General features: G+C 38.7%; 1 protein-coding gene across 1 annotated transcript in view; it reads right to left on the bottom strand.

Annotated features, from left to right (window-relative positions):
- CUNH9orf135 (chromosome unknown C9orf135 homolog) overlaps positions 1–13,298 on the bottom strand; it is a 104,350-nt gene that overhangs the window by 22,500 nt on the left and 68,552 nt on the right. Inside the window, exon 5 of the mRNA XM_007938409.1 lies at positions 4,431–4,488. Coding sequence (XP_007936600.1) covers positions 4,431–4,488 — 58 coding nt within the window. The remainder of the gene's footprint in view (positions 1–4,430; positions 4,489–13,298) is intronic.

Genomic DNA, 13,298 nt, shown 5'->3' with positions numbered 1-13,298 from the left:
ACCTAAGTGCCAATCAATGGATGAATGGATAATCAAGCTATGATACATACACACAAGGGAACACTATGCAACATTAAGAATGATGAAGAGTATGAAGGATCTGTGAAACACATGGATGAACTTGGAGGACATTTGCTGAGTGAAATAAGTCAATCACAGAAGGACAAATATTGTATGAGTCCACTATTATAAAAAGGCAAGGAAAGATTTACATACAAAAGGTAACATTCTTTGGTGGTTACCAGATATGGGAGAGGAGGAAAAGGAAAAATTGCTAACTAGATAAGAGACACATATTGATTTGAGTGAAGGGAAAGGCAATATACCAAAATCATGTGGCCAGCACAATATCACTAAAGAAAAGGAAAATTCAGAGACGTGCACAAGAGGTACAGACAATAAAGGTGAACACTTTAACATACGTAATACTACATTATTTGTAATAACAGACAGTAATCAATGGGTGGAGACATAGGTAGATAGGCAAGATGATCAGATACGGGTAGGTGAAAGGGAATATGCCCATTACCATACATAGGTTTGGCAGATGATATTTCTATATATGTATTTGTATGTGCTACAAATATATCCATATATATAATAGGGTGAACAGGAGGCAAAGTTATGATAACTTCTTAGCCACAGTAAAACACTTTGAGGGAGTGAGTTGCTGGACCTGTGGGCTTGGGACCATAGTCGCAGGGAACATAAAGCTCAATTGGCATAACATAAACATTGTTCTACATCCTACTTTTGTGAGTAACAACTGGGCCCTTAAAAGCTTATGAGCAAAAATGAAGTTGTTCTGTAAACTTTCACCCAAATCATCATCATCATCTCATCATAAAAAGCTTATGAGTGGCCATTTAAATGCAACAACTGGTCTCTCCTCATATGGAACAAAGAAGAGTGGAGAAAATCAAATATGCATAGAAATAATTAGCCCAAGGGATTAGTGTACCATAGGAACCTCTGCCTACACAACCCTGAGACCAGAGGAACTAGATGGTGTCGCGTTATTAGTGCCAACCACTTGGAATGGGATCAAAATCATCGGAGATCCTGGATACAGTGGGGAAAAAATGTGGAACAAATCTCAAAATAACAAAAAAGATCAGGCTTACTGGTCTGACGGAGACTTGTGATACCCCTGACACTATGGCCTGTGGTCACCCTGTAGGCCTGGAATTGAACTCACTCTCATGGCTTAACTTTCAGCCAAACAATAGGCAGGCCTATGAGGTGAACAATCAAACCAGGTAAGTGCACTCCTTAGAAAAATCAACCACTGGAGATCAGAAGGGCAGCAATTCTGGAGGCAGAAAGCTCGGAGGGCAGGAATGCATTGGAAAGAAGGACACAGGGAAAAGGTAACCACAGGGAAGAAGGAGGAAGAGAGCTGTTATATTGCGAGGGTTGCAATTAACATCATGAAACAAAATGTATATGAACTGTTGAGTGGAAAACAAATTTGTTGTTAATTTTCACCCAAATCACAATAAAAAGTTAAAAAAAAAAAAAAAAGTAGATGAAAGGAATACACAGAGTCATTGTACCATAAAGAATTGGTCAATATTCAACCATTTCAGGAGGCAGCATATGATTAAGAATGAATGGTATTGAAAGAAAAAGTCCAAGTTTCACTGAAGGCGTTGGCCAAACATGAGGCTCCATAATTGACTGAATACCAGTTGAGATGTTTTAACCAATGGATGTAATGCTGTAAGTGCTTACTCATCAATGCCAGCTACCACTGGAAGAGATCTATATTTGCACCCATTCCAGAGAAAGGTGATGCAACAGGATAAAGAAATAATCAAACAATATGATTAATATCACATGCAAGTAAAATTTTGCTGAAGATAATTTAAAAATGGTTGTAGCAGTACCTCAACAGGGAACTGCCAGAAATTCAAGCAGGATTCCGAACAAATTGTGGATGAGGAATATCATTGCTACTCTCACATGGATCTTGGCTGAAAGCAGAGATTACCAGAAAGATGTTTACCTATGCTTTATTGAATATGCAAAGGTATTCAACTGTGTGGATCATAGCAATTTATGGATAATATTTCGAAGAATGGGAATTCCAGAACAATTCATTGTGCTCATGCAGAACCTGTTCATAGACCAATAGACATTGTTCTAACAGAACAAAGAGATACTGCATGGTTTAAAATCAGGAAAGGTGTACATCAGGGTTATGTCCTTTCACCATACTTAATCAATCTGTATGCTGAGCAAATAATTCAAGAAGATGAGCTACGTGAAGAAGAATACGGAATCAGTATTAGAGGAAAACTCATTAACAAGCTGTGATTTGCAGATGACACAGCCTTGCTTGCTGAAAGCAAGGATGACTTGAAGCACTTACTGATGAAGATCAAAGGCTGCAACCCTCAGTATGGATTACACCTCAACATAAAGAAAACAAAAATCCTCACAACTGGGCCAATAAACAACATCATGATAAATGGTTAAAAGATTGAAGTTGTCAAGGATTTCATTTTACTCAGATCCATAATCAATGCCCATGGAAGAACGGTCAAGAAATCAAACAATACACTGCACTGGGCAAATCAGCTACAAATCTTTAAAGTGTTAGAAAGCAAGATAACACATTGAGGACTAAGGTACACCTGTCCCAAGCCATTGCATTTTCCAATCACTTCATATGTAAGTGAAAGCTGAACAATAAATAAGGAAGACTGAAGAATTGATGTCTTTGAATGATGGTGTTTGTGAAGAATAATGGATAGATCATAGACTCCCATAAGATGAACAAATCTGTCTTGGAAGAAGTACTGTCAGAATGCTTCTTAGAAGTGAAGATGGTGATATTTCGTCTCATGTACTTTGGACATGTTATCCGCAGAGATCATTCCCTGGACAAGGACAGCATGCTTGGTAAAAGGTTAACCAAAAAGAGGAAGAGCCTTAATGAGATGGATTGAAACAGTAGCTGCAACAATGGGTTTAAACACAGCAACAGTCGTGAGGGTGGTACAGAGCCTGGCAGCGTTTTGTTCTGCTGTACACAGGGTCACTATGAGTTGGAATTGACAACAAAAACAACAACGTTCTCTTTTAGTAGATATTTCTGTCTCAATTATATTTTGGTGCATATTAAAACAAAAACTTGGTGATTTCAAACAATAATTTACTATCCTCTCCTTGGGTCTCTCATGTGGTTATCATCAGATGGCAGCGGGAGTCCAGGATAAACAAGGCTGGATGTCCAAGGTTGCATCTGCACTCACAAGTCACACTCATCAGTGTTCTTTGTCATGGCTTCTCCCTGGGTTTCTTATGTGGTGGCTCAGGGCTCTAAGAGGTAGAACCAGTCTTTTTTTTTTTTTTTTAATTAGGATTTGGGTGAAGATTTACAGAGTAAATTCACTTTTCATACAGCAGTTCACATATACTTTGTCTCATGTCATTGACCAAAATTTACAATGCAGCAGCTCCCCTCCCACTTCCTCCCCATAGTTACCTCCTCCCAGTGTCCATCCCTTCATACTCTTCGAGAGGCCCATTGTCTGCCAACCCTGTATATGATCTTGGATACACTCTCCATTTAGACATACATAATTGTTTAGCTTAGAACCAGTCTTTTTAAAGGCTAGGCCTAGAACTGGCACAGAGTCACTTTTGCCACGTTCCACTGTCAAATCAGTCACTTGACAGTCCAGATTCAAGGGGCAGAGCAACAGACACCTCTTGATGGGAGCGACCTGAGCAAACAGGGTGGGCTGCCATCTTTGAAGACAAACTACTTTATCTTCTTTTATTGATTTTGGTAAAATTTTTCTCATTAAAGTAATTTGAATTTGCTGTTGTAATTTGGTTCTTTTTTTTTTTTTTTTTTTTTTACCTTATAGTTCATTTACTGATTAGTGCTGATAGACTGGAAAATTATTGGCCATCGTCTTTGACATATGTATCTCATGTTCAGAATAACGCTATCAGGAACAAGCTTTGTCTAGTCCCTATTTCATCATTTTCTCAAGTACAAATATATTCAAGTTTTAAAGTGGACATTTTTAAATCAACATACACATTTCCCAGAGCTAAATTAAGTCACTTATTTTTATGTGCAATACAAATGAATAGAAAGGTAGATTCTTATCCTAGGTGAATTAAATTCAGGGAGGAGGGAAATAAAACAAGACAAGGAAGACAGTGACAAATACATTTTGGACAATGAAATAATTTCTCTCTGAAATCTATAAACTTCCAAAAATAAATTATAACCATAAAACATTTTTATTGACTGCCACAGTTAGTAGCTCTAAATAAACATAAAACATCATAAATCCCAGCAGTTTCTCTTTTCTTCTCAAGCTTGACTATTTACACTAAATGTAAAGAATTATTTTAAGTACATACATAAGTATTAGAATATGGCTTCTTGGCCCTCTTATACTCACAACTGGCTGGTAAACACACGGAGGAACATATTCTTGAGAGTATGTTGTCAAGGAATACCTAAAATAGATAAGTCAATATTTGAGAAAAGAATGACTCCCCCCCAAAAAAATGTTTTCAACTATTAGTAGTATATAGTTTACATGAAATAAAAATACTTGAGGATAGGCTGGCCCTTTTAAATTTTAAAATGGGCTAACTTTTTAATCACCATAGGTGTCCTAGGCTTTGTTTATAATGTTGCTAATCACCAGCAAGCTGTACTTGTTCAATTACTTTCAATTCAGCACTACCTTCAGGCTCTGTCGTATTAACAATACTTGTGGCTACTAAGTCCCAACTCTCTGGGTTCAGTTGCACTACATTTCAGACTTTTGGGTTCTCTTTACCACTTACTTTTCACTTCTCAAACCTGTCTTAATCCTATGCCAGATTCTCTGCTAGATGACAGGAGGAGAGATTAATAGAGGACAATTAGATGGGCTAAGGTGGTGTAGTGCCTAAGGCATTTGACTGCTAACCAGAAGGCTGGCAGTTCAAACCCACCACACACTCCTCAGAAGGAAGGTTGGGCAATCTACTTCCGTAGTGATACCGCCTCGGAAACCCAAGGAGGAGTCACTATGAGTTGGATCTGATTCAACGGCTAAACACACGGAAATACTGGATGAGACATATCCCCTCCAAAAGTTTACAAACACAGCCAAATTCAAAAGGGTGTGCTTGAGGTGCTAGAAAGAAAAATGAAGGAAGGAAGGAAGGGAGCAGAAGAAATATTTGAAGTTATAATGGGTGAAAATTTGCAACATTACTCATAGACACCCAATGACAGATTCAGGAAGGCAAAGAAAAAGCAGGTTAAATATCAAAAAATCTATGTTATTGTTGTTAGGTGCCATTGAGTTGGTTCCAACTCACAGCGACCCTGCAACAGAATGAAACACTGCCCAGTCCTGCGCCATCCTCACAATCATTGCCATGTTTGAGCCCATCGTTGCAGCCACCGTGGCACTCTATCTTGTTGAGGGTCTTCCTCTTTTCCACTGACCCTCACTTTAGCAAGAATGGTGTCCCTTTCCAGGGACTAGATCCTTTTGACAACATGACCAAAGGATGAGTGATGAAGTCTGGCCATTCTCATTTCCAAGGAGCATTCCAGATGTACTTCTTGCAAGACAGATTTGTTCATTCTACTGACAGTCCGTGGCATTTCCAGTGTTCTTCACCAACAACACATTCAAATGCATTAATTCTTCTGTGGTCCTTCTTATTCATTTTTCAGGTCTCACATGCATATATGAGGCTATTGAAAGTGTCATGGCTTGGGTCAGGCAGACTTTAGTGTTCAAAGTGACACCTCTGCTCTTGAACACTTTGAAGAAGTCTTGCATAGCAGATTTATCCAGATTTGATTTGATTTCTTGACTGCTGCTTCCATAGGCATTGACTGTGGATCCCAGTAAAATAAAATCCATAATAACTTCAATCTTTTCTGTTTATCATGATGCTGCTTACTGGTCCAGGTGTGAGGAATTCTGTTTTCTTTATGTTGAGGTGTATTCCATACTGAAGGCTGTAGTCTTTGATCTTCATCAGTAAGTGCTTCAAGTCTTCTACATTTTCAGCAGGCAAGGTTGTGTCATCTGCATATCGCAGATTGTTAATGAGTTTTCCTCCAATCCTGATGCCACGTTCTTCTTCATATAGTCCAGATTATTTGCTCAGTATACAGATTGAATAATAATGGTTGAAAGAATAGAACCCTGACACACATCTTTGCTGATTTAAAACTATGCAGTATCTTGGTCTATATACAGGTTCCTCATGAGCACAATGTAACTTTTCTGAAATTCCTATACTTTGCAAAATTATCTATAATCTATAATTTGTTATGGTCCATACAGTCAAGTGTGTTTGCATAGTCAATAAAACACATTTTTCTGGTATTTTTGCCATTAGGTAAGATCCATCTGACATCAGCAATGACATCCCTCATTCCACACCCTCTTCTGAATCCAGCGTAAATATCTGGCAATTCCCTTTCAATGTACTACTGCAATCGTTTTTTAAGTATCATCAGCAAAATTTTACTTGCGTGTGATTTTACAATATTATTTGAAAATTTCTTAATCCTTTTCCACCACATTTCTGTGGAATGGGCACAAATACAAATCTCTTCCAGTTAGCTGGCCAGGTCTTCCAAGTTTGTTGGCATAAACGAGTGGGCACCTCCAGCGCGTCATCCATTTGTTGAAACGTTTCAACTGGTAGTCCATTAACTCCTGGAGCCTTGTTTTTTGCCAATGCCTTCAGTGCAACCTGAACTTCTTCCTTCATTACCATCAATTCTTGATCATATGTTACCTCCTGAAATAGTTGAACATTGACCAGTTCTCTTTGATACAGTCACTCTGTGTAGTCCTTCCACCTTCTTTTGATGCTTCCTGCATCATTCAACAGTTTGCCCATAGAATCCTTCAATATCACTACTCAAGGCTTAATTTTTTTTCTTCAGTTCTTTCAGCTTGAGAAATGCCAAGCATGTTCTTCCCCTTTGATTGTCCAACTCCAGGTCTTTGCACCTTTCATTATAATACTTTACTTTGTCTTCTTGAGCCACCCGGTGAAATATTCTGCTCAGTTCTTTTACATCATCATTTCTTCCATTCACCTACTTACCATTGAAGAGGAAGGTGCAGAGTCTTTTCTGACATCCATTTTGGTCTTCTCTTCCTTTCCTGTCTTTTTAATAACTGTTTACTTTCTTCATATATGATGTTCTTGATGTCATCCCACAACTCGTCTGGTCTTGGGTCACTGGTGTCCAGTGAATCAAGTCTGTTCTTCAAATGTCTCTAAATTCAGGTGGGATACATTTTGACTCTTGTGGACTTGTTTTAATTTTTTTCAGCTTCAACTTAAACTTTCATATGAGCAATACATGGTCTGTTCCAGTCAGTCCCTGGCCATGCTCTGACTATTGATAATGAGTTTCTCCATCATCTCTTTCCATAGATGTAGTCAGTTTGATTTTTGTGTACTCCACATGGCAAAGTCCACATATATAGTCACTATTTATGTTTAAGAAAGGTATTTACAATAAATAAGTTGTTGGTCTTGCAAAATTCTATCATGTGATTCCAGCATCATTTCTATCACCAAAGCCATATTTTCCAACTACCAATGCTTCCTCTTTGTTTCTGATTTTCATATTTCAATCACCAGTAATTATCAATACATCTTGACTGCATGTTTTCCAATTTCAGCCTGCAGAAGTTGGTAAAACTCTTCAATTTATTTTTGGCTTTGGGGTTGATGTGTAAATTTGAATAGTAGTAGTATTAACCAGCCTTCCTTGCAGGTATATGTATATTATCTTAACACTGACAGCACTATACTTCAGGATACATCTTGAAATGTTCTTCTTGATGATAAATGAGAGGCCACTCCTCTTTAATTTGTCATTCCTTGCATAGCAGACCATATCACTGTTTGGTTCAAAATGGCCAATACTAGTTCATTTCAGCTCACTAATGCCTAAGATATTGATCTTCATGCATTCCATTTCATTTTTGACATTTAAAAAATTTATACCTAGGCATATTATACCCAAACTTCAGAAAATCAAAGACGAAGAGAAAATCTTGTTAAGATGTCAGTTCTTTCCAACAAGATTTATATATTCAATGCAATCAGGAATAAACCTAACAATATATATAATATAGAAGAAAAAAATGACAGTCACAGCATCACAAAGATAAAAATGGCAAATCCATAGTCACAGATGAAGATTGTAACACCTCTTGCTGCCTCGTATCCAATCTCTACATACATCTTCTAGAAACCATAAGGACCAAGAAGAAAGCAAATAAAACCACACAATCACCCATGCTAGATCATAATAGGGCATAGAGAATACTACAAACCCTAATTTACATGTAAGTGGGGGAAAAAATTCATAATCAGCAGAACCAGATCCTGAGCCCATATTGGAACAGAATCAGGTGGAGATTATTGAAAGAGAGGAGATGGTAGAAAGTCCCTTGAAGAGATGGAACAGAGAGGACATTTCCCTCCAGAAGACAGCATCCTTCCCAGATACTGAAATACCAAGAACAAGTCTGAGAACTAGGGGATTTCAATACTGGTTTTCCAAGAAAGAGGCTTGGAAAGTATGCAGGACCCATCTTGGGAAGGCACTGCTTCTGGGGAAGAGGGAGGGAATAAGCAGATAAAAAGGAAAATAAAAAATTAAGCACCAGTAGTTAAGGGTCTAAGAGCTCTGGTAGCATAGTGCCTAAGGCACTTGACTGCTAACCAGAAGGCTGGAGGTTCAAACCCACCAGCCACTCCTCAGAAGGCAGATGGGGCAATCTACTTCCATAGTGATACTGCCTCGGAAACCCAAGGAGGAGGGGTCGCTATGAGTTGGGGCTGACTCGACGGCACATAACAACAAACAACAACAACAGTTAAGGATCTAAAGAGCTTTTGTGGCTCAGTGAGTAAGGCATTTGGCTGCTAACCAGAAGGTCAGTGGTTCAAACCCACCAGCTGCTCTGTGGAAGGAAGATGGGGCAATCTACTTCCGTAAAGATTTATAGCCTTAGAAACCCAGTGGAAGTCACTATGAGATGGAATCGACTCAATGGCAGTGAGTTTGGTTTGGAGAGTATAATTAAGGATCCTATGACTATAAGATAATAAAATATCAGTAGACAATCCTCTCCAAAGAAAATTGTTGTTGTTGTTGTTGTTATGTGCCATCGAGTCGGCCCTGACTCATAGTGACCCCTCCTTGGGTTTCCAAGGCAGTATCACTATGGAAGTAGATTGCCCCATCTTCCTTCCGAGAAGTGGCTGGTGGGTTTGAACCGCCAGCCTTCTGGTTAGCAGTCAAGTGCCTTAGGCACTATGCTACTAGAGCTCTCCCCCCGCCCCAAAATAGAGATTAAGTAAACTTCACTGTTCCAACATAAGAGGGCACTCTTGCACTAAGATATACAATGAATTGCCCAAATTTCTCATTCTTCCTCTATGGAATTATCTGTGATTCCTGCTAGTCTAGGAAAGTCCAACATAATAAAATGAACAGAAAAAGGAACATTAGTATAAGGAGAAAACAGTAAATGAGAATCAAAAATCCTTCAGAAACATTCCCAACCAGACAGAGAAGTCCTCCAGGACCATTTTCTCTTCATGATTTACTGAAGATCTAGCAACAGCAGTAAAACAAGAAACAAAGAAGCCTAAGTATAATACTTGAAAGAACCAAAATTTTCACCATCTACAGATGATATGATTGTCTATATTTCAAGCGAATCTACAAGTCATAGGAATAACATTTAGCAAGGTTGTTGGATATAAGATCAATATACAAAAATTAGTAGCATATGCACACATCAGCAACAAGAAAGCAGAAAATATAACTAAAGTGGAAAAAATCGCATTCATCATTGCAACAAAAACTCTATGATCCCTAGTGGAATATATCTAACAGAAGATGTGCAAGACATTTATGGATAATGTTATAAAATTTTGTTGAAGGACATAAAAGAAGTCTTTTATTTATTGATGAAAATGACTCAATACGGTGATGGCAATTAATCCATCCAACAAATTTAAAGCATTTACAATCTAGATACCAAGAAGGTGTTTCATGAATCTTGATAAACTGATCTTAATATTCACAGAACTCCATAAAGAGCCAAGGAGATACAAGGCAACTTTGAAAGAGAACAAGATAGTTAAACTCACTGTACCAGATACTAAGGCTTATATAAAGCTGTGGTAATTAAGACAGTGTTGTACTGCCAGATAGGTAGAGACAAGTATTGATTTGGGTGAAGGAAAGTACAATGTACCAAAAGTAAGTAATCAACATGGCATTAAGGAAGAAGGAGACATAGAGAGGTACATGGGAAATACAGACAACAAAGATGAACCCTTTTGTATGTACAGTACTGTGTTGTCAGTGATGGCAAGCATTGATCTACAAGTGGATAGATGGGTGGATAGACTGAACGATCAGGCATGTCTAGGCAGGGGGGAATATGCCCATGACCATATAGGGTTGGCAGATGATGTTTCTACAAGTGCACTTCTATGTGCTGTAAGAATGCCTGGGTGTATAGTAGAGCTGACAAGGGACAAGGTTCTGGTGACTTCTTGGCCACAGCCAGCTATACAGAGGAAGTGAGTAGTTGGCCCTATGGGCTCAGAACCATGGTTGCAGGGGATTAAGCTCAATTGGCATAATATACTACACAAAAACATTGTTCTACATCTTACTTCAGTGAGTAATAACTGGGGTCTCAGAAGCTTGCAAGTGGCCATCAAGATGCAATGATGGGTCTCTCCTAATCCAGAGCAAAGAAGCATGAAGATAAGCAAAGACACATGGAAACAATTGGTCCAAGGAACTAGTAGACTATGTGATCCTCAGCCTATATGAGAATGAGACCAGAACTAGATGATGCCTGGCTACCACTGTCAACCACTCAGAGGGGGATCAGTGCAGGAAACCCTGGATAGAGTAGAAGAACAATGTGGAGCAAAACTCAAAATCATGAAAAAAAAAAAGACTAAGTTTGCTGGCTGATAGAGCCTGGTGAAACCCGAGAGTATGGCCCCTAGTTACCCTTCAGGTCTGGAACTGAACTCACTCCTGTGGCTTCCAGCCAAACAACAGACAAGCATATGGGGTGAACATTTACATCAAGTAGATATAATCCTTGGAAAGATCAATTGTGGGAGAACAGAAGGGTAGTGTTTGCACAGGGAGAGAGCTTGAGGGCGAGGGAGTGCATGGGAGGGAAGGACACAGGGAACAGGTAACTATGGGGAGGAAGTGGGAAGAGAGCTGTTACATTGTGAGGAATTGCAGTCAATGTCATGAAACAAAATGTGTATGAACTGCTGTATGGAAAATGAATTTGCTCTGTAAACTTTCACCCAAATCACAATAAAACTTTAAAAAAAAACAGTGTTTTATTGTTTATAGTTGAAGCATAATAAGTTAAGTTGAAAGGAAACCAATCAACTTCAGAATAGTGGTTTCCCATGCAGAGAGAGGGACATTAATGACTTAATAAAGAGATACAGTATACCTCGAGGGACACCTCAATTCTGTGAGGTATTATTTCTTATAAAAATATATGAAGCAAATATGATTTAAATATTAACATATTATTACTGGGTCATGAGTATGTGGGATTTTGAAGAATATTTTATATATTTCAGCTAAACTATTTTACAATTGTAAAATATGGTTAAGTGTCAATAGATGACAATGAATTTTCTTCCCTACCCTTTTCTTACTTAACGTTGTGACTTAAATGACGTGATTCTTGAAGACCTCAGTCAAATACCAGAGAGTTACTTTGGGCAGGCACACCTTACAAATTAACTTTGCTATCTCTTAACTCTCTCAACAAAATGGACATGTTGTGGAGTGATAACCTTCGGTCAGTTTTCTTTTTCTTTTTTTTTTTTTTTAACTGTATGTAATACTTTCCTAAAATCTGAAAAAATCAGGGTAACAATCTTTAAATGATACATAGGGAGTATATTATGTACTTCTCATCTTGGAAATAAGATAGTCCTTTGAGAATATAAATATGGAAAATCAGCATGGCTCTTCCTCGTAGTTATCTGTTTAATGCTGTAGCAGAATAAAGAACATAAAGGAAGAACAAGTCCTTGAGAAGAAAAAATGGCTTTCAGTGAAACTCAGCAAATCAGGAGGTTGGAAAGACAAAGGAGGCATTGATTCTAGGCATACTCCTGGAGAAGAGGTTCCTGGGTCGCAGACCTCTCTGGTTCTGGGAGCAGAGCTAGAGAACAGCTATGTGAATGCACCAATTAGACTCACTGGCAGCCAACAATGGCTTTAATTCATTATCTGGAATCACCAGGAGCAAGTCTGTGCCAAGAGGCTCTGCTCTGCCACTCTCCCATCCCTATCCATAGTTGGTGGATCCAAGTACCGAACTCTGGCCCATGTCTGATCAGAGCCCTCCCTCAGGGCTTCCCTTTCTTAATAGAAACCAATGGGAGAGGTTCAGTCACTCCTTTGTGATGAGAACCATGGGAAGTAACATCCCCCACTATGTGGAAGCTATCCTCAGAGAGAGAGAATAAAGCTAACAGGAAAGTAATCTTAGACATTTTCTAGTCCTGATTTCAGTTGTCTCTGAAACCCAGCTGTTCCACTGACTTTCCAATAGTTCCATGAGTTACTCCAGTATCTTTTAACAAATTCCCCTTTTTATAAAAGATAAATTGTGCTTCTGTCACTTATAACCAAAAGAGTCCTGACTATTACAAGCAAGCAATCAGAGTCATCACTGTAATCATAAACCAACTCCCCCTGCTCTGGTTTCAAAGATGCTGAACAACATTCTGAATATTTCCCATATGGTTTTCTTACATAGAATGCTTTTATTAGGCTGACATGGCTGTCTGGTGTCTGGTCTGAAATTTTTCTTTCTCATTATACATTAACTAAATAGAATTTCAGCTTTTCTTGTGAATTTAATGAGCACAAGTCAATCTCCATGAATCAGATAAATCCTGAAGCATAGAAAAAAAATGGTATTTTTGGACATGTAAAATTAAAGACCAGAAGCAGAAAAATTCACTAGTACAGTGCCACACCTTAAGGACAGTTAGGGGGCATTGGTGGATCAGTGGCAGCATTTTTGCCTTCCATGCAGGAGACACAGGGTCAATTCCTGGCCAGTGGACCTCCTGCACAGCCACTGCCTGTCTGTTAGTGGTGATTTGCATGGTCCTATAACGCTGAGCGGGAGCTCTGGTAGCATAGTGGCTAAGTCACTTGCCTGCTAACCAGACGGCTGGCGGTTCAA

This window comes from Orycteropus afer, unplaced genomic scaffold (assembly GCF_000298275.1).
Source record: "Orycteropus afer afer isolate SDZICR_OR568_19922 unplaced genomic scaffold, OryAfe1.0 scaffold00005, whole genome shotgun sequence".
NCBI lineage: Eukaryota > Metazoa > Chordata > Mammalia > Tubulidentata > Orycteropodidae > Orycteropus > Orycteropus afer.
The sequence above is the reverse complement of the archived record's forward strand: the minus strand, read 5'-3'. Positions and strand labels throughout refer to the sequence as shown.